Here is a 23205-nt window from a genome sequence, read left to right as displayed (position 1 = left end):
GGCAAGATCTCACCAAAAATTGCAGAAGCAGCAGGGTGGGCAGAGAGCAATAGGTATGACAGCAGCAATAGGTATGACAGCAGCAGGGGGAATGGCAGCATTTTCTGTTTTGCCTGAAGCCATGAAACGGGATGTGCGGCCCCTGCTTACAGTGCAACTGAAAATAATAAAATGAACAAATTAATTATTAAATTTGCAGAGCTGACAAATGGATGGATGTGCAGATATATAGCCTATGTTCCTTAAATAAAGTGAAACTACACAGAGGCAATAACTCCATGCAGTTCATTTTAGAAAGACAGTCAACGGGACAGACTTCTGGAAAATGTCTTTTTCTAGAACAGTGTTTCCCAAACTTCTGTCTCCAGCTGCTTTTGGACTTTATGATCTAGCAGGACCAGTGGTCAGGGATGATGGGAACTGTTGTCCAAAAAGGCATGGGTAGGCCATCGGATTGTGGACCTGTGCTTTGTAACCACGTTTTTGAGCGATTGAGGCCCCATGAAACAGTGGGTGTAGTTTGTGGTTTTTTTGGTGCAGGCTGTAGCTGAGGACATGCTATATGATCTGATGGTGAATTTGGGGTGACCCAATGCAAAAATCCTGAGGATCCATGTGCTTTTACCTCCCCCATCCCAGGCAACCTCCTTTATCTCTAGAGTCCCTTATCTCCCTCCCGATCCCTTGCCGATCAGCTGCTCAGCGGCTTTGTTTCAACACCCCTTCCCTCTTGTTTGCCCTAGTGTCTTGGAGCAGTTTTTTTGCTCCTCCTTTTCTTCTAATTTCTCTCCTCGTTGCTTTAATCTTCCTGTCTCCTCTCCTTTCAAGTTTGCTGTCTTTACCTCCCTGCTCCCAGGCAGCCTCCTTTATCGCTAGAGTCCCTTATCACAGACATTTCCCCTTACGTTTTTGGAGGAAAAAAGTGCATCTTATGGAGCAAAAAATATGGGATATCATTTATCAGAATGCTTTTAGAACCTTACAGGTCCACCACATATGATAGAAGGTACCTTCCTTTTGCTTACATTTCCAGCAGATATTTGCACTTGTCTTACACATTTTTGCAAGTTTACTAGGAGTCAAATACCATCGGTACATCATTTTCATATAATTTTCTTTCAGAGTACAGCATGCTGAGAATTTCACCACCGCCCAAGCCTCCCTGGCCTGCCCAGGCCGGGTCTTCCTGTTCTAAAGGTAAACAACTATTTCCTAAAAAAAAGGCAACAACTTTGGGGTCCCCCCCATAAAAAAGGTTGGCAACTCTTGGCAACCTAGCGGCACCGGCTGGATTGTGCAGTGGTGCCTGGCAGCAACAATGGCAGATTTTGGTGAGATCTCACTGAGCTCTTGCAAGATCTTACAGAGCTCATGAGATCTTGTGAGATTTCAGGAAGACCTCACAAGAGCTTGCTAGCCTAATACTGCTATTAAACCAATTAGATTTAGTAAGATTATGCACAGGCTTTCCATGTTGGGTTGCAGCTAGCACATGTAAAGTCCTGGCACTTACATGACCTCCCACTGCTGACATTGCTGGTGCTGGCAGGGTTGAGTAAGGTTGGCACAGTGCAAACACACTGGTGCAGCCAAACCGGTGCTCATGCCAGTGTGTTCACACCACATCAACCTCACCTCCTTCCTCCTCTACTTTCTTGTAAGCCACAGTGATGTCAGCATTGGGAGATATGCTAAGTGACTCCCCCCACCAAATGCTACTGGTTGTGGGTGGCCTATGATTTTAAAAGATTCCACCTTCTGCCCAAGTAGTGTTTTCAAGCGGCCATTGTAGCTTTGCTTTTAACAGCAGCTCGACATGCAGACATAGGGTGATATTCAATTAAATAATTGCATGAGTGGACCACAATGGGATTTTCCTCCCTCTCTTCCACCTGTGATCCCCCTAAATCCTTTGTACGGGTTCCCCAAACCCAGATTCGGGGACAGTGAAGGGTTGGAAGAGAGGAAGGAAAGTCCCATTGCAAAAGTGGAAGTTGCTCTGCTCATGAACATATTCCGCCAAATACTGCCTATAATCAAAGGTTGCCCAGAACAGGCCAAGCAGTCTTGTTGACTTTTTCCAGACCAATTGGCAGCAAGATTCTGCTGCCAAAATAGTTCCTCCTTCACGACCTGGGCAGACCATCCAACCCTAATCCAACTCCCTGCAATGCTTGAACCCACAACCTTGAGATTAAGAGTCTCATGTTCTAGTGTCTGAGTGTGGGGACGGACCCTGAGGAATTAAGAATGCATTTTTCAGAACAGCACTAGTTCTCAGTGGTATGTAGAGTTGACAACTTTCTTTGTTGTTTGTGAAGATATATGGTAGGTGAGAGACGGGCACAGCCAATGACCAAAGAGTGTTTTTGGACAGTAAGGAAAGCCAGTGTGGTGTGGTGATGAAGTTTGCTGGAGAACTTTGGTCCAAGAAGGCAAAATGCGTTAACCCCATTTAGGCTGCCATGAGCTTCTTGGAGGAACCGTACAGTGCCAACGTGATAAATTAGACCATGGGCCCTGAGAAGGAGTGGGGCTCATCTGCAGAACAAGTTGCGACTTACTAGAGTAGTGGACAGGGGAGAATTCATATGACCCAAGATCAAACCAAACTGTGAAGAGAGCCAGATGCCCGTGACACGTGGCCAAGCAGCATGTGACCTGATTGCATCATTGCATAGCCATACTGCTTTTGGCCCCAGAAGGTGGTTAACAGCTTCACCTGCACACTTCCCCAGAGGCTCAAAACCAAAGGCAAAGTCTCATCAGCTTCATGTCCAGTCACTCATCATTTGACCCAAGCGGACTTCACTCTTATAACCACTTGCAAGGTGTGTTACAAAGACATCCATATTCAGCGAAAGGATTTGACTTGAAAGTTTATGAGCCATGGGGCTTGACCTTGATTTCAGAGAACAGAATGTTTTTTTTTAACATGCATCCACTACGCTCCGTATCTCATGTCATCCATAAAGGGGAGTAAAACTGGCAGATGTTAATTTTCAGTCACAGCACGCCTAACCCTGCAACTGCAGACTCAGAAAAAACGTAAAGGAAAAAGAACAGCCTGCCCATCTGCTGAATCAGCTGTAGGTAAGTCTCTGACACCCTCATCACTGTGTGTTATGCTGCTTAAAGCCAGTTTTGTCCTCAGAGGGGTGAGCTAGCGTGCACCTTCTTGCCTGTCCCTCATAGGGATCCAAAATGTTCAATTTTCTTGTGCAGAATAACCACACTACTGTATTTTCCTTCGCTGGGGATGTTATTTGCAGGCAGGGCTGTTTTGCCTAATGCAATAGCTCTTTTGGATTCTGTAGCAGATCCCATTCAGGAGATTTAGTTGCCTTAGAACCTATAGTGGCTATATGCTGGCTGGCCTGAGATTTAAATTCCTCCCACCTGCTAAGCTAGGTCAATATACCTGGACCGCCATTGTTAATTAATCCTGCAGGTGCACTACTGCTGGCAGGCACTCAGCCTTCAACTGGTCCACAACTGGATCTTCCCACATCCTGCTGATACTTACCCCTGAAGCACAATCAGTAAATCAATATTTATTTATTTTTAAAAATCCTGATGTGTCAAAAAGGAAGAATCGTACAAACCAATTGACCTTGATATACAAAATTATTCTGCAACAGGTTTCCCCTTCAGGGAGGAAGAATATTAATCTGCCCACCCTGCAGTATTTGCATGAGACGATGGACCAATACGAGATACCCAGCGTATCTGTCTCCCATTGGCTGTTAATTTTGTTGGATAGCACTGGAACCTTCATATTCAGAGGCAGTGTACTTCTGGGTAGGGCAGCTACTTACAAGTTGCCTAAAAGAGGACACAGATTTGCATAGCATTTGCTTATGCTTATATGTAGAAATTCAAATGCAGAAATAGAGAGAGGGCAGACCCTCCAAGTGTCCCTATTTTCCAGGGACATCCCTGATTTAGAGAAATCATGCCGGTTTCTGATTTGATCCCAGAATGTCCCACTTTTCCTTAGGGCGTCCCTATTTTCACTGGATAAATGTTGGAGGGTATGGAGTTATGACTCCTGAGCCATCTGAAGGCAATCCTGTACAGGAAAGCTTTTTAAAAAAATGTTTATTATATTTTTATATATGTTGGAAGCTGCCCAGAGTGGCTAGGGAACCCAGTAAGGTGTGTAGGCTACAAATAGTAACATAATAGTAACTAGAGCCAGGGCTTTTTCAGCTGTGGCTCCAGTCTGGTGGAACGCTCTGTCACAAGAGACTAGGGCCCTGCGGGGCTTGATATCCTTCCGCAGGACCTGCAAGACAGAGCTGTTCCACCAGGCCTTTGGCCAGGGCACAGCCTGACTCCCTCCTTCGGCAATCTTCGCGGAGCTCTGGCCCAATGGTTGCCATTGGTTTGATTTGAATTAATTTTATAATGAATGATTTTAGAGTGTTGTGTTGTACTGTTTTATTGTTGTTAGCCGCCCTGAGCCCGGCTTCGGAGGGCGGGATATAAATAAAATTTATTATTATTATTATGGAATGGGACTTCCCTATTTTCATCGGAGAAATGTTGGGAGGGTATGAGAGGACTGGGATAGCTCCGCTGGTAGAACATTAATCTCAGGATTGTGGGTTCAAGCCCTACATTGAGCAAAAGATACCTACATTGCAGGGGCTTGGACTAGATGATCCTCACGGTCCCTTCCAACTCTACAGTTCTACGATTCTATAACTGAAATAGAGATACAGGCCTAACTGGAATAGCATGCTAGGCACAAGAACTAACCTTGGCTGGAGCTTGTGGCTAGGGATGAGAGCTCAACCAAGGAGTCCCAGTTGGCTTACTTAGCACAGTGTGTAGCAAAGATGACTGGGGAGCAGCAGGGCAGCTGCAAACTTCTCTCCTGGAGCCCACGCTTTCACATGGCCTCACTGACCCAAGGCTTGTCTTAAGAGCAGGGTTTCCAAAACTTGGGTCTCCAGCTGTTTTGGGACTACAATTCCCATCATCCCTGACCACTGGTCCAGCAAGCTAGGGATCATGGGAGTTGTAGGCCAAAAACATCTGGAGGGCCGAGGTTGAGGAAGCCTGGACTAGATGACCCTCAGAATCCCTTCCAACTCTACAATTCTATGCATCCATGTGGCTTTAAAGTTGCGCAGGCAGAAATTCAGCAGGTGAAGCTTTCCCAAGCAACAGGAGAACTTCACCGATGAATTTGCGCCTGTCGTGGAGCGCAGTTGAAGGTGCATCGGGGAGACCCGTTTAAGAGGGGAGGAGCAGGCGGACTCCTGAATTGCGGAAGAAGTCCTCTGCAAAAACAAAAACACAGCTTGTTCCAGAAAGGCTCTTCCAGCCGAAAAGCGAGAATGCAAACCTAAAACGCCAAACCGGAATTAAACCCGCCCACGTTCGAATTCCTTGGCAATAACAGGCGGCGGCGGGTGGAGAAAAGCACGCTCTGCAGAACCCTTCCGCTCTGGTTGCTGCGCCCGCCCGCTGCGCGGCAACGGGGCCGCTCTTCTGCCCGGCTTTGGCGCCTGCCCTCCGATTGGCCCTTTTGAAAGCAGCGGCGCGGCTCCATTGGCGCGTTGGGAGTCGGCTCAGCGCGGTCGATTTGAATCCGTCTGCGCTCGGCCTCTCTTAAACAGGCGCTGCTAAGCCGCCGTCTCCGCTTCCTCCGCCGGTTCTTCGGAAGGTGCGTCCTTGTTTTCGCAGGGAGGCGAGGGGAACGGCTGGAAGCAGTGGGGCTGGCCCGGGCGGAGAGGGTAAGGGGGCTGCAAGGGGGACGTGGGGGGCGGGAGATAGAGACTCGTGGCTGGGATAAACCAGGGCAGGAGGCTGCCGGGAGGATAAAGGGCAGGAGTAGGGGGAGCGCATTAAGCCCCACTTTTTAAAATAAATGTGCAACTCTTGTGTTCCTGTGCATTCTCCCTTCACTTTTGCCTGGATGAGTTGGAGAACTTAAAAAAAAAGCCACAGAATAAATGTTGCGTTTTCCCTAAACTGCATTACTTAACTCACTTCCTCTTTTTAAAAAAATAAATAAAAAGTTTTTATTCTGAAGGCTGCAAACTTACCACCCACTGGGGATTACTTTTGAGCAACCCCTGTAGGGGGCGGCGGGTGGGGGGGGGGAAGGCTAGCCAGAGTATTTCTGAACTCTTCTTTCTCTCTGATCTGGGTATAGCGTGTTAAAAATCTAGTCTATCTGGTGGATTGGAGGGGAGACAGCTAGAGGTTTGTTCTTATCTCTCCCCCATGTGCTTACCTAATCCCCAAGATCTCTTTCTCCTTGGCCTTTGTAAATCTGCACTTGACTCTCCTGGCCTTAGCATGTGGCCTCCTGTATGAGCAAGCAGACATGCAGTGAGTGCAGCACTTGTGAGCTGGACTGTGGCCTTTTCAGACTGCAGCTTCTGTTGCCTTGACTATTCTCAGGATCATAGGCACGGAAAGGAGTTTTCTGGAATGCATTTAAGCAGATGTCACTTTACGGCTTGTGCAATAACTTAAAAAAGCTGCTAGATGGGTCTCTCCCGCTTGGCAAACACCTAGCAAATAAATGCAATATTAAGAAGTGCAAACTACTGTCTCTCATTCTTTCTATACGTATCTGCCAACCTAAAACTATATAAACTCCCAATATGGACATGTAATGATTGCCCTGGTGAATAACTTTTGTCTGGGACTAGAAAGTGGAAGTGCAACCCCCCCCCCCAAAAAAAAAATCCTTTAGGACTTCTCAGTGTCCTTTGATACCATTAATCATGGCATCCTTGACTGGCTTTTGTTTAGGGAGGTGGGGACACAATACTACAATGGTTCTCTTCTTCTGAGATGGTCAGTATCTTTGGTAGCACTAGGTGATTTCTGTTGGCTTATGAGGATTCCATCTTACCCCCAATGTGTCATTCATAGGCAGATGACATGCAGCTCTATCTCTTTCCCACTCGAGAAAGGGGTCCTGACTGACTCCAGCTGCAAAAGCCGAGGCTGCCGAATAGGCCACAGACCACTTTGGCTGAGAGTCCTGCCTTGCAGGCCTTTCTCCACTTGGCCCGAGAAGGCGGGGCTCTGGCTGACTCCAGCTACAAAAGCTGAGGCTGCCGATCAGATTCCTGGATCAGGGTGTCGCTTGGGTTCTTGTTGCTGTTCATTGATATTTGGTTGTGCTCTTTTAAAAGTTTTATTTTTCTTTCTTGTTTGGGACTACTTTTGTAATTATATAAACCTTCTCATGTTATAAGCTGCTTTGAGAAGTTTTAACTATGGAAAGGTGACATACAGTGGTACCTCGGGTTACATACGCTTCAGGTTACACACTCCGCTAACCCAGAAATAGTGCTTCAGGTTAAGAACTTTCCTTCAGGATAAGAACAGAAATTGGGCTCTGGTGGCACGGCAGCAGCAGGAGGCCTCATTAGCTAAAGTGGTGCTTCAGGTTAAGAACAGACCTCTGGAACGAATTAAGTACTTAACCTGAGGTACCACTGTACAAATAAAATGATGATGATGATGCGCAACCAGCCCTGGATGTGGTAGAACTCCACCTGAGGAACCAGATGTGCAGCTTGGAGGGTGCTCCTGGATTTGTCACGGTCAGACACAGGTAGCTGTAGTGGCCAGGAGTGTTTTCACAAGCTCCAGCTTGTATCTCACATGCAGCCCCTGTTTAGATCAATGATCAGGCCTGGCCTTGGTTATCTGGTGACCTGCAAACTAGGCTGCTGCATTTTATGAGGAACTGCATCTGAAAACTGGAAGCTGCAGCTGATACAGAATGTTGCAGCCCAAATGTTGGTGGGAGCCAGAAGATCTGCATAACTCAAGTTTTCCACTGGTTGGAGTAGCTACCTGTTTGCTTCCAGACTCAGTTCAATGTGCTGGTCTTAATCTTTAAAACGCTAAATTGCTTGGGACTTGGTTATCTTCTATCCTACCTGAGTGCTCTTCTTGAGTGCCTGCTTTTAATATGTTAGGCTGGCATGCACAAGAGACAGGGCTTTCTTAATGGTGGCACTAAAACTCTAGAGCTTGCTTTCAATGACTTCTGCCTTGCCCCTTTGATTCTGACACTTATGCGGGCCCCCTCTATGGCTGCTTGTGTCTCCAGGGCAGCTTTTGGTTAAACCTTTACTTGCCCTTTCTCTGCAAATTTTAAGCCTTTTCAACCCAGACTTGAACTGCTATAGGTCAAATTAACTGGAACGAAAGGGAAGGATGCCTTCTAGTTGACTTCTTTTGCAGGATGGCAGTAATACGGCAAAATACCTTTGCTTTAGCTTAATTACAGCTGGCTGAATTACTGCAGGAAGGAAAAGATCTACATGCCCTTGAAAACACACCAAAGCGGCTTTGGAAACCCTTCTCTTTGAAAAAATAAATAAATGTAGGGATGCACCTGTCATTACAACTGCTTGACTCTCCTTGTTCTGTTTCAGGCCTTTTCATATTGAGGAATAATGGACGATTACACGAAAATAGAAAAGATTGGTGAAGGTAGGTAACATTTGATCTATTACATAATCTTTCTTTGTCTTGCAAAGAAGGCATCTATATACTTGGATGCAAGTCTCATTGAGTCAGAGTCATTGATGGCACTTATATGGGTCACGAGAGTCCCCCACTCACTAATAAAATGTAGCACCCCAAAGAACTGCATGGTGTGCTAACCCACATACCTGCCTAGGGATAATCACTGAAAAGCTTGCATTGGATTCCGAAACTGCTTCCTTAATATTGTATTTGCAGTTGGCACCCATTCATTGCTACTAGTGAATTTATGAAATGGGAAATTTTGTGTGGAGAAATAAAGCCCTGGGAAATTATCAGCCCCACCTCACTGGGCAACCTGCCACTTTCCCTCGGTTGTTGCACATGCACTTGTAAACTGAATGCCCAAATAGGACATAGATGTATGCTCAGGGCAACGTGCTTCCACCCTTGCGCTGAAAGGCTTTGTATCATGTTAAGCCTATGCCCTGGTTGTCACAACATGGTGATCTCAGTGGGGCAGTGTGGGCTCCTGGAGAGGAGCTTTGCTCCTTTACTCCCATGGCATGCTGAGCGAAGCCAGGCTTCAGCTTAGGGCATCACCTAAACCTTGTGCTTGACCTCTCCTTGGAAACCACAAGTCATAGCTAGTAATAAAACTTGGCTACAGGGTGGTTGTTGAAGAGAGAGCTCAACCACTAGACCTGAATCAGCAAGGCACGCTTTTTGACTGGTGTGGGTCCAACTGCAATCATGTGGAGACCTGGATGCCATGTTGGCAGCTGTGGGAAGCAAAACGTCACTTGGAGAAGGATCTGAAATATTTTCCTTGAAGTTTGAATTGATTTTATTCTGGATTGTTTTCTTTGATGTTTTAATGTCTTGTAAACCGCTTTGAGATTCGTTCTTCAAAATCTAAAGTGGTATAAAAAGGAAATGAATAAAATAATAATTCATTCCTTTGTGGCGACCATAACCCAAGTTTAAGGTGCCATTTGGCAATTAGATTACATACCTGAGTTTCTAACACTGCAGAAGACACTGCTAGCTCATTGGGAGTTCACACAATTGGGTTGGCTTAATGCAGGGGTCAGCAAGCTTTTTGGGGGGTGGGCCGGTTGACCGCACCACAAACCTCCTGGTGGGCCGTAGTGCATGTGTGTGTGCACGCATGCGCACACGGCAGAGGGGGCTTCTCTTTCCCCCAGCCCCTCCTGTCCTCTGTACCTAGGGTGCTGCCAAGAGGCAGAGGCTGGTGGCGTCAGCGTCAGAGGAGGAACAAGCAGCCCAAAAGGGCTGCTTTCGGGCTGCTCGTTTCTCCACCGACAGCCTCTGCCGCTTGCAAGGGCAGGCACAGGAGCCGCGTTTGGCAGAGTGGCGGCAGCAAACAGCTTGCTCTGACGAGGGGCTGCTGGAAATGCGCTTAGTCAGCTCAGCCCAGCCCCCTTCCTCCTCTTGGCCATGCGCAGCAGCCGCTTGCCCATTGGCCAGGGCCTCAAACCTTAGGAGGTGATTGGCTGGTGATTTGCTACACTGAGAGGAGGGAGGAAGTTCCACCATGGTGAAGGGGGGGAAATGTCGGTGGAAAAAAATGGCGCCTGCTCCAAGAAAAAAACCCCACAGGTTCCCCTCGCCTATCCATGGAACCGGCCATGGGCCGGTTCTGGGAGGCCCATGGGCCTTAGGTTGCTGACCTCTGGTTTAATGTATTGTGCAAACCTGGTCTCTGTGTCCAGAGGATTAAACTGGAGCTTTCCCCCCATTAGGCACTTATGGTGTTGTGTATAAAGGCAAGCACAAAGCTACAGGCCAAGTGGTGGCCATGAAGAAAATCCGGTTAGAGAACGACGAAGAAGGTGTTCCCAGCACTGCAATCAGAGAGATTTCCTTATTAAAAGAGCTACGTCATCCCAACATAGTCTGGTATGTCTACACCTGTGTAACCTGGGTTTCAGCTATAAAATGGGGTTTTCGTCCCTTTTTTTTTTGGCACCCAATGAGTCTGCTGAATTATACCTTAAAATGTGAGGGCGTCTTTCATGTGTGGTGATGAGGGAATTAGAGTTGGAAGGGACCCTGAGGGGTCCGGTTGGTGATGGGTTAAGCAGCAGCATGATTGGGCTATGACGCTCACCTGACCTCTTTCTGGCTGCGTTGCTGCATGTTAGAATGGGCCAACCTGGTTGTAAACACACCAGCAGAAGTGCTGGATATACAGCAGTGACTCCACTGGAGGGAGGTTGGGTTGGTCTTTAAGACACATAAGGGCTGGTCCTTTCCAGCTTTTCTCGTCCCCCCCATCCCCTGCGGGGACGGGGCACAGACAGACACAAAGCAAACCCTGCGTTTAAGGTTGTGTCCTGTGCAAAAGTGGCTGATGGTAAGCCCCACTGAACAAACCTGGAATTAAGTTCCCCAGCAAAAGTGCTTAGATGTGTCCTGCGCTTGTTCTGTTCTACATACATATGATTCGTGTTTCTTTAGGTAGGCTGGATACTTAGTTGCCCTCTATAGACACTTAAGGTAATTAGAGTTTACAAACAATCTTATGCATGTGGAGAGGAAGAGCACCTCAGTTTGCATATATTCTGCAGGGTTTTTGTAGCATGCAAGGTGGCATGTGTGGTACCAAAAGGAAACGCTTACTAAACAATCAAACGTGAAGCGTTTCCAAGTCCTTGTCTTTCAGTGGGAGAGTTCAGCATATGCTTAAATGCCTTTAAGTTCAGTGGGACTGAAAGATGCTTAACTGTGGCTGGACCATGCTCATTTTTTTACATCCTTGGTTATTTCAGCATACTTTTAATAACAGACTCAGACTTTCTCAAGGAAGGCTCCATGCTGCTTCAGAGGGCCTAGTTATTTTGACTTAACTTGGTAGAGCTTCTCTGTTGAACCACCACCAGGAATTAAGGTAGTTTAATTATGAGAAGGTAACTTGAGTGGGTGTTCCGTCTAAAGCCTAACCTGGAGATCTGCCCAAAATTTTGGTTAAATTTAATGCGTATCTGGCTTGAATATGATTAAATTTGTTGCTCAGAAAATCATACACTTAGTTTAAATCCAAAGCTCTTCTGAATTCAACATTTCTAGACTCATCTACCCATGTAGACGCGGGTGGCGCTGTGGGTTAAACCACAGAGCCTAGGGCTTTCCGATCAGATGGTTGGTGGTTCGAATCCCTGCGACGGGCTGGGCCCCTGCTCCTGCCAACCTAGCAGTTCAAAAGCACATCAAAGTGCAAGTAGATAAATAGGTACTGCTCTGACGGGAAGGTAAACGGCGTTTTCATGCGCTGCTCTGGTTCGCCAGAAGCGGCTTAGTCATGCTGGCCACATGACCTGGAAGCTGTCCGCCGGCTCCCTCGGCTAATAAAGTGAGATGAGCGCTGCAACCCCAGAGTTGGCCACGACTGGACCTAATGGTCAGGGGTCCCTTTATCTTTACCTTACTCGTGTACTACCTGAAACCAAAGCAGAACGTTGGTTGCTAGATGTGAAATATATTGGCATTTTTCTCAGCTCTCCCACCCCACTACAGAAACAAGGGCTGATAGTACTAAGCAGAACACTACTGGGTTGAGTGCCTAAATGTTCACCTTTGAAGCAACTATATGCACCCTGGTGAACATATGCTTAAATAACTAAGTGTATTAAGCTAGTTTCATTTAGGCCTCTCTGTTTCACATTAATTTATAATTCTCAGTCATCCGTCATCTTCATAAGATTTATAGCTGTAAGCTTAATGGATCAGGCAGCATGTGTAATTACCAGCTTTCACGTAGGCATGTATATGCAGTGAACCTGCAGAAACCTTAGCTCGGCATGTTACGATGGCTAATTAGATAGAAGTATAATAAACTATGGGATGTTCGTCCAGTTACATGAAGGGGCCTTAGTGCTCCATATAACAAACCCACATTGTATGCTTGGTGAAAAGATTTGAACTGTTTTGACTTTCTTAAATAAAAGAAAATTCTTTTCAGTCTTCAGGATGTGCTTATGCAAGACTCAAGACTTTACCTGATATTTGAATTTCTTTCTATGGATCTCAAGAAATACTTGGACTCCATCCCATCTGGGCAGTACCTAGATCGTATGCTTGTTAAGGTAAGGAAACGATACTGCAAACGGGTAGCTTTTGCCATACCTGCCCACGGAACCCCGTCCACGTTGATCTGTCTGCCAGAGACTCTTGAGGTGAATTGGTAAGAGTAGGCAAGTTGTGTTGGGCCAATGCTTCGCCGTCATCACAGTCCTTGACATCCAGGATCCTTTTGTAAGATCCCAAAGCGCCGTGAGGATATCTAGGAACAAAGTTTGAAAATGACTGCTGTGAATTGTTCTGCAGCAAATAGCTGCAGCAGCCTGGCATAAGAACTGGTGGCCCATGTGGCAGCCAACAGGCAATTCTGAAGCCTGTCTTGAGGACCACAGGTATAGCAGGGCTTTTGTGTTCTCCAGTTCACATCTTAAAGGTTATTCCCATTGTGCTAATTCAGTGTTCTAGAATCAAAACAGAGCAGTACAGTGGTACCTTGGTTCTTGAACGGCTTGGCTCCCGCACGCTACAAACCCAAAAGTAAGTGTTTTGGTTTGCGAACGTTTTTTGGAAGCCGAACGTCCGACGCGGCTTCCGACTAAGTTCAGGAAGCTCCTGCAGCCAATTCGGAAGCCACGACTTGGTTTTGGAACAGTTTGGGAGTCGAACGGATTAAGTTCGAGAACTAAGGTACCACTGTAATGGTCTTTTAGCTGGCTTACTGAAATTTGAAGCTGACTCTTTGTAAGAAGCAGCTTCTCTAGCCATTTTATCTATAAAATCACCCTAGTAAATGATGTGGAGTTGCCACTGCAACATCATATTGAAGTTAAGTGCGTGTGGATCCGCTTGTCACCATTCATTTGTCTTTTGTTTTAGTTGGTGCCATCAGTGCATGATGCATGATGTTTCGGTTTCACAGAATTGTAGAGTTGGAAGGGTCCCCAAGGGTCATCTAGTCCAACCCCCTGCAATGCAGGAATCTCAACTAAAGCATCCACAACAGATGGCCACCCAGCCTCTGCTTAAAAACCTCCAAGGAGAAGGAGAGCCCACTGCCCCTCGTGGGAGTCTGTTCCACTGTCAAAGAGCTCCTACTGTCAGGAAAGGTCTACCTGTTGTTTTGTTGGAGTCCTCCTTTCTTGTAACATCAGCAAAGATAGGTCCTGAGCCCCTAAAAGCTTGCAAGCTAAAGCTTGATAGTGGACAAGGGGAGCGAGGGATGCATTTCAGCAAATGAGGTGTATGTGATTGGACTCACATAGCCTGGATTGCAGACCGCTAGGAACCTAGCGTAAGCGGCTCCATTCTTCTAAAGCAGCCTTTCTCAACCTGTGGGTCCCCAGATGTTGTTGAACTACAACTCCCATCACCCCTAGCTAGCAAGGCCAGAGCTCAGGAATGATGGGAGTTGTAGTCCAACAGGGTGGGAACCGCTATAAGGGATGGAAGGTTTTGTAATATCTACTGTATTTTTGCTCTATAGGACACACTTTTTCCCCTCCAAAAATTAAGGGAAAATGTGTGTGCGTCCTATGGAGCGAATGCAGGCTCCTTGGCTTCAGCGATAGCAACGCGAAGCCTCCAAAGCGCAGATGTAGTGCTCCCTCCGCGCTCCGGAGGCTACGCGTTGCTTTCACTGAAGCCTGGAGAGCGAGAGGGGTCAGTGCGCACCGACCCCTCTTACTCTCCAGGCTTCGGGGATAGCCGCCTGAAGCCTTTGGAGCACAGCGGGAACTCGCGCTGCGCTCCGAAGGCTTCGGGTTCCTTTTGCTGAAGCCGGGAGAGCAAGACTCTCCTGGCTTCAGCAGAGGGAGAGCTGTGCAGCGGAGAAATGGAAGGGCTCCGTTTCTCTTGCCGCTTTGCTGAAGGGGCGCTGAGCAGAGGGGGGGGGGAGAATATTTTTTTCTTGTTCTCCCCCGCTAAAACAAGGTGCGTCCTATGGTCGGGTGCGTCCTATAGAGCGAAAAATATGGTATTTTTACCACACCCTTCTCCTTTGGGCAGACAAGAGGTGAAGTGCATGCCCTTCTGAACACGCCGTCTTCCAATGCCAACTCTGTTTTAATATTCTTTCAGAGTTACTTGTACCAAATCTTGCAAGGTATTGTGTTCTGTCACTCGAGGAGAATTCTGCACAGAGACCTGAAGCCTCAGAACTTGTTGATCGATGACAACGGAGTAATTAAACTGGCCGACTTTGGCCTGGCTCGAGCTTTCGGCATCCCCGTGCGGGTCTACACCCATGAGGTAAGGGACTGTGGATCTCTCTGCACTAAATCCTACTCTTAAAAGGTATAAGCTGTGGATTGTAGAAAGAACCAATGATTTGGGGTTTAGGCAATAAAAACATGTGTTATAAGACAGCTAATAAAAAGCAGGGGGGGGAAACAGGAAAGATGGGGTGAGATGTCAAGAAGAAGAAACTGTATATGATGATAAATGCCCTGAAATACCTTTGCATAATTAATTGCGCGATCAGATACAGTGTCCAGGAGAGCCGAGGTCCACACGGGGGCATTCTGCCTAGTGCCCTCACCCCCTTCTTTCGAATTTGGGGGTGATTTATGGGCACAGCAGGCAAGGGCAGTGTCCCCCATTCCCTTGGGGCAACAAGGGAGGCCGCCTACTCCCATAACAGCCTCTTAATTACCCCGTGTGGGTCGGAGAGATGGTATTGTCGGCCATCTTCCAATGCGCCCCCTAGTGGCCCCCCACCAACTAAACATTATGATATCTCGATATATCATGATATGTATTTGCAGTGGCGGAGGGCCTCACTGCACCTATTCACGGTGGTGGATGACCTCGTCAGGCCTTCCTGAGGACCCCACTGCGTCTCCCCGTGGAAGCAGAGGGCTCTGTGGGTATCCTCGCAGCAGAGGAGGGCCTCACCACACCTTCCCGCGGTCATGGGGGGCCTTGCTGTGCTTTCCCATGGCAGTTGGGGGGCTTTTAAGAAGTAAGGAAGTAGTGGACTTAATAAAAAAACCCGGGAGCTCTTGGAGGAGCTTTGAGCCTGATGCTGTTGCTCTGTGTGACCTCCTTTCACATGATAGCTATGCAGGTGAAATGAGGTTGAGCGTGGAAGAAAGGACTGAGATAATCGGGGCAAGAATTCACCTCGAACAATTAATACGCGAACTTCCTTGAGTGTATTCTACAAAATAGGAACTAGAAAACTCTGCGGCTTTTTTTCTTTTTCTTTAAAAAATGACTTCAGAAACTGGCATGCTGATTCCAGAAATGTCGTATGCTGGACAGTGTGGCTGAGTGCAGTAATTCATGCATAATTGTTACAAAGCACGTTAAATCCTCCCCCCCCCCCCCAAGCTGGCCGGGGTTTTTTAATTTTAAAAAGCCTTCTAATGCCCACTATTCTTGTGCTAGGTAGTAACTCTGTGGTACAGAGCTCCAGAAGTGCTGCTAGGTTCTGCACGTTACTCCACACCTGTCGATATATGGAGCATAGCGACGATATTTGCTGAAATGGCAACCAAGCAAGCACTCTTCCGTGGAGATTCAGAAATTGATCAGTTGTTCAGGATCTTCAGGTATCTAACTTAAAATGAGAAAAGTTTGCGGTCTTGTTTTCCTTCTGCGGAAATGTTGTATCCCATTGGTCTGATAATTGTGTGAATTTATTTTTTTAAAAAAATTATTATGGTGCAATTGAGGCCTGTGGTTTTCCAGTGTCATAGCGGCAAACTGCTAAACAAATTGTTCTAATTTGAAACAAAATACAGTCCTCGCTATATTTGCTTTGAAGCACGTCCCACTTCAAGGAGACTGGATTATTATTGGTAAATATACTCGGGAGTGCAACCTTGATAGCCTGATCCTATGAACAATGTGTATAGGATATCATAAATAGACTGGGAGGTGTTCAGATGTTGTCAGGTGAGGGCATTGCAGCAGTGTCTTGTCAACTCTTTCTCGGGCAATTGCTGTTATTTTCTCTTGCATAGCCTTCTTTGTGGTTCAAAAACACAGTGCAGATATCTCTCTTTTGGCAGTACAGTCTTATTGACGTACATATATTTAAAAGCCGAGAGTTCCAACACAAAGCTGCGTAACTTGTGTCTCGGTTATGTTGGATTCTGAAGCATCACTGCAGGAATCTTTCAGTAGGTAACACTCAAAGAAGTGTTTGGCTGAATCCATTCGAGCAGATCTGCCAAGGCTGCTTCATCAACCCCCTTTTGACTGTTTTCCTTGTAGAGCTTTGGGGACGCCCAACAATGACGTGTGGCCAGAAGTAGAATCCTTGCAAGATTACAAGAACACTTTCCCCAAGTGGAAACCGAGCAGCCTGGCCTCTCTGGTGAAAAACCTGAATGAGGATGGACTAGACCTGCTTTTGGTAAGCGACTCTTTCACTCTCATAAAACTTGTGTATCATTTTTTTTAAAAAAATCATTCTGATGCAACATAGACCGTGTTGTACCTTACTGAAATCATTTTGTTTCCCCTGTGCATAAGCCTGCACAGGGTTTAATCTGTCCAGATGTATGCAGATAAGCTGTTTAATATTCTTGGGGTTTTGTACAGCTATAAAAAAACAAGACAGAGAGGCCTGCTGCCTTGGGGCAAAGGCCGACACAGTCCAGCGTTGTACTTGCCACTGGTGCCCACCTGCACACCTTTGGAAGCAGGGTGCAAAGGCAAAAGCCCTCCCCAGCTGTTGCTTCTCCAGCTGCTATTTATAGGTGTGCTGCCTCTGACCATGGAGGTTCTACTCTACTACCATGGCTGTCCGCTACTGATGATAAAAACAAGCTCATGGAGGAGATGTCTAATCTCCCCCCAAAAAGCCATCTGAAACCGTGACCATGGCTGCAATCGTACAGGATGCGAATGCCGTAAATATAATTGCGTGGAGAAGCACTTGGGGGTCTTTTTGTTCATCTGTCCTGAAACAACTGCCGCATCAGTTTCATAGGGTGGCCCAGAATTCTTGCGCAGTGACAGAGGAGTCTTTCGCTCTCTTGTCTACATATCTACACTGGGTTTTATAAAAGTCCCCTCTCCACCCCATCCTCACTCCTGGTTTGTACCAGTTACTGAATTGTCGCAGGACGATTCCATTCTCATTGGAGAACCTGCGGAAGTTTACTGGGCAAAGTTAACGGGCTGTGGTGGGTTACATTACACGTTACATCACTCTGTCGCTTTCATAAGGCATGGATGCCCAATTCACGCCATCTCTCCTCCTTCAGAAAAGGAAGAGTAGAGAAGCGTTGGGTGGGTTGGACTTGAGCACATTTGAGTGTCTATTTCATAGGTTAGGTCACCTGTGTAGCAGATAGAAGAGGCTTGTGAAGAGTGTGCCATAGAATAATAATATATGAACTGGGGTTCAGGTCAGCAGCCCAAGTGTTGACGTTGGGAAGGAAGTGATGGTATTAAGCTAGGGGCAGGTGAGAACACATCTTTTCTCACCCTAAAGGTTTTGGCCTAGTGTCTAATACTTCTAAAAGAAGAGGAACTCGAATACTGTACATCTTGGTCTGAGATTCATCATGAAAAGTCCGGTTCTGAGGACTCTGATCTCTCTAGGCTCCCCTGCATAGCAAGAGGCCAGTGTGTAACCTGCCTTTGTTTCCACTTGCAGAAAATGTTGACCTATGATCCAGCAAAAAGGATTTCTGGCCGCGTGGCTCTGAATCATCCTTACTTTGATGACTTGGACAAATCCAAACTACCAGCCAATCGGATCAAGAAATGCTAACTGCCCCTGAAACAACCCGAATGTGGTTGAAGCAGAAATACTGAAACTCATGGTATTTCCCCCCACTGTCGAAGTTTATTGATATCCCTGTTTTTATATGTGTCTGTCTTGTCCTATTCTAAAACTGTAGCCCTGTCTATAGAGTGCTTTGGTTTGAATCTTCCTTTAATTGTAAATATTAACCTATTCACTTTCAATAAAGCTGTACACTGCTCAGTGAAGCCCACCATTATATATAAATAATAATAATTAATAATAATAATAAAACAACTTTAAATCTGGCATGGGAGCAGAGGAGGTCCCAGTTCTTCAGCATCAACCTCCCAACATAACTAAAGGCATCAAATTTGCACGGCAGTTGCCAAAAAAAGAAATTACATATCTGAGTTTTGATACGGATTTTGTGAAAGGGACTGCGGCTATTTTAACAGATTCATCTCTCTCTCTCTCCGCACCCCCCAGCACTACTCCCCGAAGGCTTCCTTAATACTCTGAAGATCTGGGGAGGGGGCAATAAGGCTGCTTGTCACACTGATGGGAGCCTTCACTAGATTAGCAGATGGGGCGGGTACCATTGGATACAATCTGATAGATAAAAGAAACTGCTAACTAGACAGGGACAGGCTTGATCTTCCTCCCCCCCCGCCCCCCCCGATGGTTGGAGAGAACTTAAATGGTTGCCCCTACCCCACCTAGCTGTGAAATCCAACAATTTGCTTACATGGGTTGGAAGTAGGTGTTGTGTAATGGGGGGGGGGGTGCGCAATCGCCCTGTGGGTGTAGCCTGCTGCTCACTGATAGGCATAGCAAATGCGGTATGCATAGAGCACATAGATGCAGCCCATCACACGTCCTCTCTGTCATAATGGTGAGCATTTTGCTAGTAATTAGTGCTGTTTTTCTATAAAAAGAGGTGCAGGAACTCGCCACAAATTCCTCCCTTGTAATGGCAATGATGCACACCTGGGAGGTGCCAGAACTGAGTTCCGGCTGGGGGGGGAAAGACCTGCTAGTAGTGTATGCTTTTCATCTCTTGTGTGTGATGAAATTATCTGGAGCTATAATTAGGGCTCAAGCGCTGCTGTTACAGATGTAGGATTGCAGCCAAACTACTTACCCAGGATTATGAACTGTACGGGACTTCTTGGTAGACCTGGTTTGTTTTAGCCATTGGTCAGTTTGACTCGAGCATGGCAGGGGTTTCTTCGCTTCCCAGTCTCTTCTCTGATCTCCTCCCCCCCCAGCAACTTCCCATTTATTATGTGGGTTAGTTAATTTCTCACATGCTCTACAGAGGAACTCCCAATTTCTTTTTTTTAAACGGTGAACCAACGTCCCTTCCTGCCGCCAGGAGGCAGCTTTACCACGGATGATGGTTACAGGTATGGCTGTTCCTATTTAGATTCTTGCAGAACAAAGAATGCCAAAACTGAAGGCTTATGGGTCTTGGCAGATGGCCTTCGTGTGTGAGTGGTGTTTGGGGTATTCAAGCGCTGGGACTTGGGGAACTGAGATCACTGTTGGTACATTTGATGCTCCCGTCTCTTGATCAGGCATAGGCAAACTTGGCTCTCCCAATGTTTTGGGACTACAACTCCCATCATCCCTAACCACTACTCCTGTTGGCTAGGGATGGTGGGAGTTGTAGGAGGAGGAGTAGCATTCTACATTGCTGCAAGGCAAAGCAGCATCTGGTGAACACCAGCCTGCCGCGTTGCTCTTAACTACGGAAGAGAGAAGGTGGTAACCTTACATGCAACTGGTGCATTTAAACAGTTACAAATGGAGAATTATATGTTGCGGGTCAACAAATGAGTTAGAATTGTAAAGCATAACTATTTTTGGTTGGGGTGTCATATTGTCTTTGACCACAAGATGCCACTGCAGTATCTAAACATTGATTCTGGCAGGGGGTGGGGGAATATCTGTACAACAGCGATCAGTTTTTCCATACAAAACGGGTAGTTTAATAGCATGTATGCCTAAATGGCAAACATGATCTGGCTTTGTCTCAGATTAGGTGTTGTTTTAATGTCTGAATTTCTGGAACTTGTAATTTGGTAAGGCTGCTGGCTCAGTTTATACGTCTACTTGGAATTGTACCAGGAGAGTTTGGTGCCTAAGGCAGAGTAGTCCCAACCTGGTGAATTGTGTAGGGAGCTCACCCCCAAGGAACTGGAAGTAGCAGTTTGCTGTGTGCTCTTGGCTAGCAAGAAGACATAAACTTTCGTTTAGGGTTGCTGCCTCAGTCCTGGTTAAAACTATGCTTGCTGAAGTAACTTTTGGTTGGGAACTAAGTGTTTTTGTGCTACTAATTTCACGCATGACTATATGGCAGTAACAAACCCTGGTAACATTTATGTTTAGGAAGGGTGGGTCACCTCCAACAGGTCTATTTAGGCCTAGCAAAGGTCCTGATTTGACCTGTTTCCCACAAGCCAAGCCCCTTTGCTGTCTTCAGGTGCAGGTAAATGCTTGGTTGCCATGAATTTGAAGTCTGTTTGCATTGGAAACCACTTTCAGTGGGACGTCAAAATGACAACTCGTGGCTCTGAGTAGAATCATATTGCAAAGGCAATGTGTCTCAGCAACCATCAAGTGATCGGCGCTGGTACATTGCCTTTAAAAGTCACTTCACAAGTGTGTTTTAATGAGACTTGTTCCTTATCTTGTGTGACCCTGAGGGTCAGAGAAAAAGAGTTTGATTCTTTCTTTCTTTTTTAAAAACCAAATCCATAAAACATGGTGTGGTAATTAAAATATATCTGTTTAATTGTAAGGGGGCGGCGGTCTACATTGCTGAAGCAGTCCTGGCAGGGCCTGGCCAAAGCGGTGCACTTTCTCCTTCCTTGACACTTGAGTAAGGACAGAGGCACCAGTTTGCCCCCAAGATGGGGCAGTACGTGTCTCGCATGTGTGTCATCACACACACAATGTCACACATGTCTCCCCATACCATGCAGGCCAGTGCAGCCTTCCCTGATGGGCCCCCTCAACATTGGTGGGGCTGGGCCACCTTCAAGCAAATATTGAGGGGTCCTAAGACATCTCTGCCCCCTAGAGTTGGTGCACCTGGTTAAGGATAGGATAGTGACCAGCTCTGTGATGTGAACAGAGGTGACCATTTTAACGCCTGTAAAGGTTGGAGCAGACAGTCTTATTTAAGCTCAGAAGGGATCTGCAGCTGGTCGTGACCAAACACTTTTTAAACTTCCTGACATTTTCTTCCTGATAGTGCGCGCATGCATATATATATATATATATATATATATATATATATATATATATGCATGCACTGAATTTCTCCCAGATCAGCACATTTGAGACAATAAGCTTTCCCCCCCCCCCCCAGCTTGGAGGGGCCTACTTAGGCAGAGGAACAAGAGTAATAAGTGTCGCTCTGTATAATCCTCATTAGCTGTTGCAGCTTAGAGAAGGAAATCCTCAGAGGGAATTCAGGATTTCACTTTAAAAAAGAAAGAGGGGAAAGATTTGCTTATGCAATAAAATCCGGCTTGTGCATAATATGACATACACAGAGTTGTGGTTTTTTTTCTTCCTTTAAAAAGGAGAGGAGCTGCAAGAGTTAATCCTCACAAAACAATGCTCAACCTAATAAAACAAAAAGCCTAACCCAAACCATTGGTTGGTGTGTGTTTTTTACTTTTGACATGGTTATAAGGTGCAAAGGAGGTCAAGGACACCAATATCTCTGCAGCAGGCATAAAACTCAGCAGATGCTGCTCGTCTCACTGCAGGTTTACAGGTGCGCAATCTAGGTCAGTTGCTCTGTTTGCTTTTTTTGTGTACACACACACACACACACACACACACACACACACACACACACACACTCCTGGCTGGATTAGGACATGGCTAGTGCCTTGGTACTGATATGCCACTTCTACTGTGCATGCAAAGGCTTTAACCCTTCCCTTCTTACAGCTCAAAAACTTACAGCTATTCATTTCAGTCTCTCAAGTGTGTCTTCCATTGCTCAGTTTTATAGAGTGTGTTAGTAAAGCTTGGTGCCACAGAGCATGCAGCAAGTACTCAATGTTTACTTGTGGCAAATAATATGTATGTGCGGCAATGTTTTACAAAGCATGTCTACCGATTAGAAAAAGTGACAAAACCACCCAGTCAGTAAAATGTTGACAGAGAACACGCTAGGTACCCACCCACTGCCAGTGTTCGTAGCTGTGGCTATATACCATAGTGCAAACAATGATCTGACAGGTGTAAAAAGTACTCCTTAGTATCTGAATCTGGATAAATATGGTTCCGAACAACCAGCTTATCCTGTTGCTTGAACAGCTCCAGTGGAAAGGCTGGAGGGTGTATGGTGGCATAGCTCCCTAGAGAGAGAGAGCATCTTTGAAGACCTTGGGGGCATGTGACTGAATCCAAGCCAAGGTAAAAGCAGGAAGAGCCATAAGCAGGAGCTGTAGGTCAGTTCCCAAAATGCAGTAGATGTACTGCCTATGCAATGAATATGCCAAATGACACTAGAGTTGGGGCTGCCCCAAGACAAAGGACAAAATTCATCTTCCCATCCTTCCATGTGCTGAATCCAACCAGGCTGGTGGCTGACTAGATAGCATTCAGCACATATGAGAGCAGTAGTTTAGGGGAAGGCAAAGCAAGCCTCCCAACACCTTTTTGATATTCCCACCCACCCAAATCTTTACTGCTGCTTCATTCTGGTGTAGTCACATGGTGACAACAGCACAACCACACTTTTGCAAAAGCAATTTTTTAAAAAAAAATTAGCTAACTGGTTTTCTTTTTTGTGTGGGGGTGATATATAAGATAGAAGATATACTTGTTTTGTTTTTAGTAGTATGATGCTATTGCACCCAGAATAAAAGCCTTTATGCACTCACTGCAATATGCTTCCTTCACCTTGTTCCCTATCTGCTTTGGTGAAATTCATTCCTTTTTCTTTTGTGCTTCAT

The 23205-nt window shown here is 46.2% G+C and overlaps 1 protein-coding gene across 2 annotated transcripts; it reads left to right on the top strand.

Moving 5' to 3' along the window:
* Nucleotides 1-5545: 5545 nt before the first annotated feature.
* CDK1 (cyclin dependent kinase 1) lies at nt 5546-18463 on the top strand. 2 transcript variants are annotated; one of them, XM_081190965.1, is made up of 8 exons: nt 5546-5677; nt 8424-8481; nt 10242-10398; nt 12461-12584; nt 14596-14766; nt 15907-16070; nt 16738-16879; nt 18131-18463. In XM_081190965.1, the coding sequence occupies exons 2-8, from the start codon at nt 8445-8447 to the stop codon at nt 18245-18247; spliced, it is 912 nt and encodes a 303-aa protein (XP_081047091.1). In that variant the 5' UTR covers nt 5546-5677; nt 8424-8444; the 3' UTR covers nt 18248-18463. The 2 variants fall into 2 exon arrangements, with proteins under 2 accessions (XP_081047091.1, XP_081047090.1); XM_081190964.1 differs by having other exon boundaries at nt 5591-5747.
* Nucleotides 18464-23205: the final 4742 nt, after the last annotated feature.

The sequence above is a fragment of the Podarcis bocagei genome, assembly GCF_964188305.1.
Source record: "Podarcis bocagei genome assembly, chromosome: 4".
NCBI lineage: Eukaryota > Metazoa > Chordata > Lepidosauria > Squamata > Lacertidae > Podarcis > Podarcis bocagei.
This window is presented reverse-complemented; position numbering and strand designations above follow the sequence as displayed.

Excerpts from the sequence above, each read along its gene's own strand:
- CDK1 (XM_081190965.1), top strand. The coding sequence starts at position 8,445 with ATGGACGATTACACGAAAATAGAAAAGATTGGTGAAG. Across the intron at positions 8,482-10,241 it reads AATAGAAAAGATTGGTGAAG|GCACTTATGGTGTTGTGTAT; the intron begins GTAGGTAACATT and ends TCCCCCCATTAG. Across the intron at positions 12,585-14,595 it reads TAGATCGTATGCTTGTTAAG|AGTTACTTGTACCAAATCTT; the intron begins GTAAGGAAACGA and ends ATATTCTTTCAG.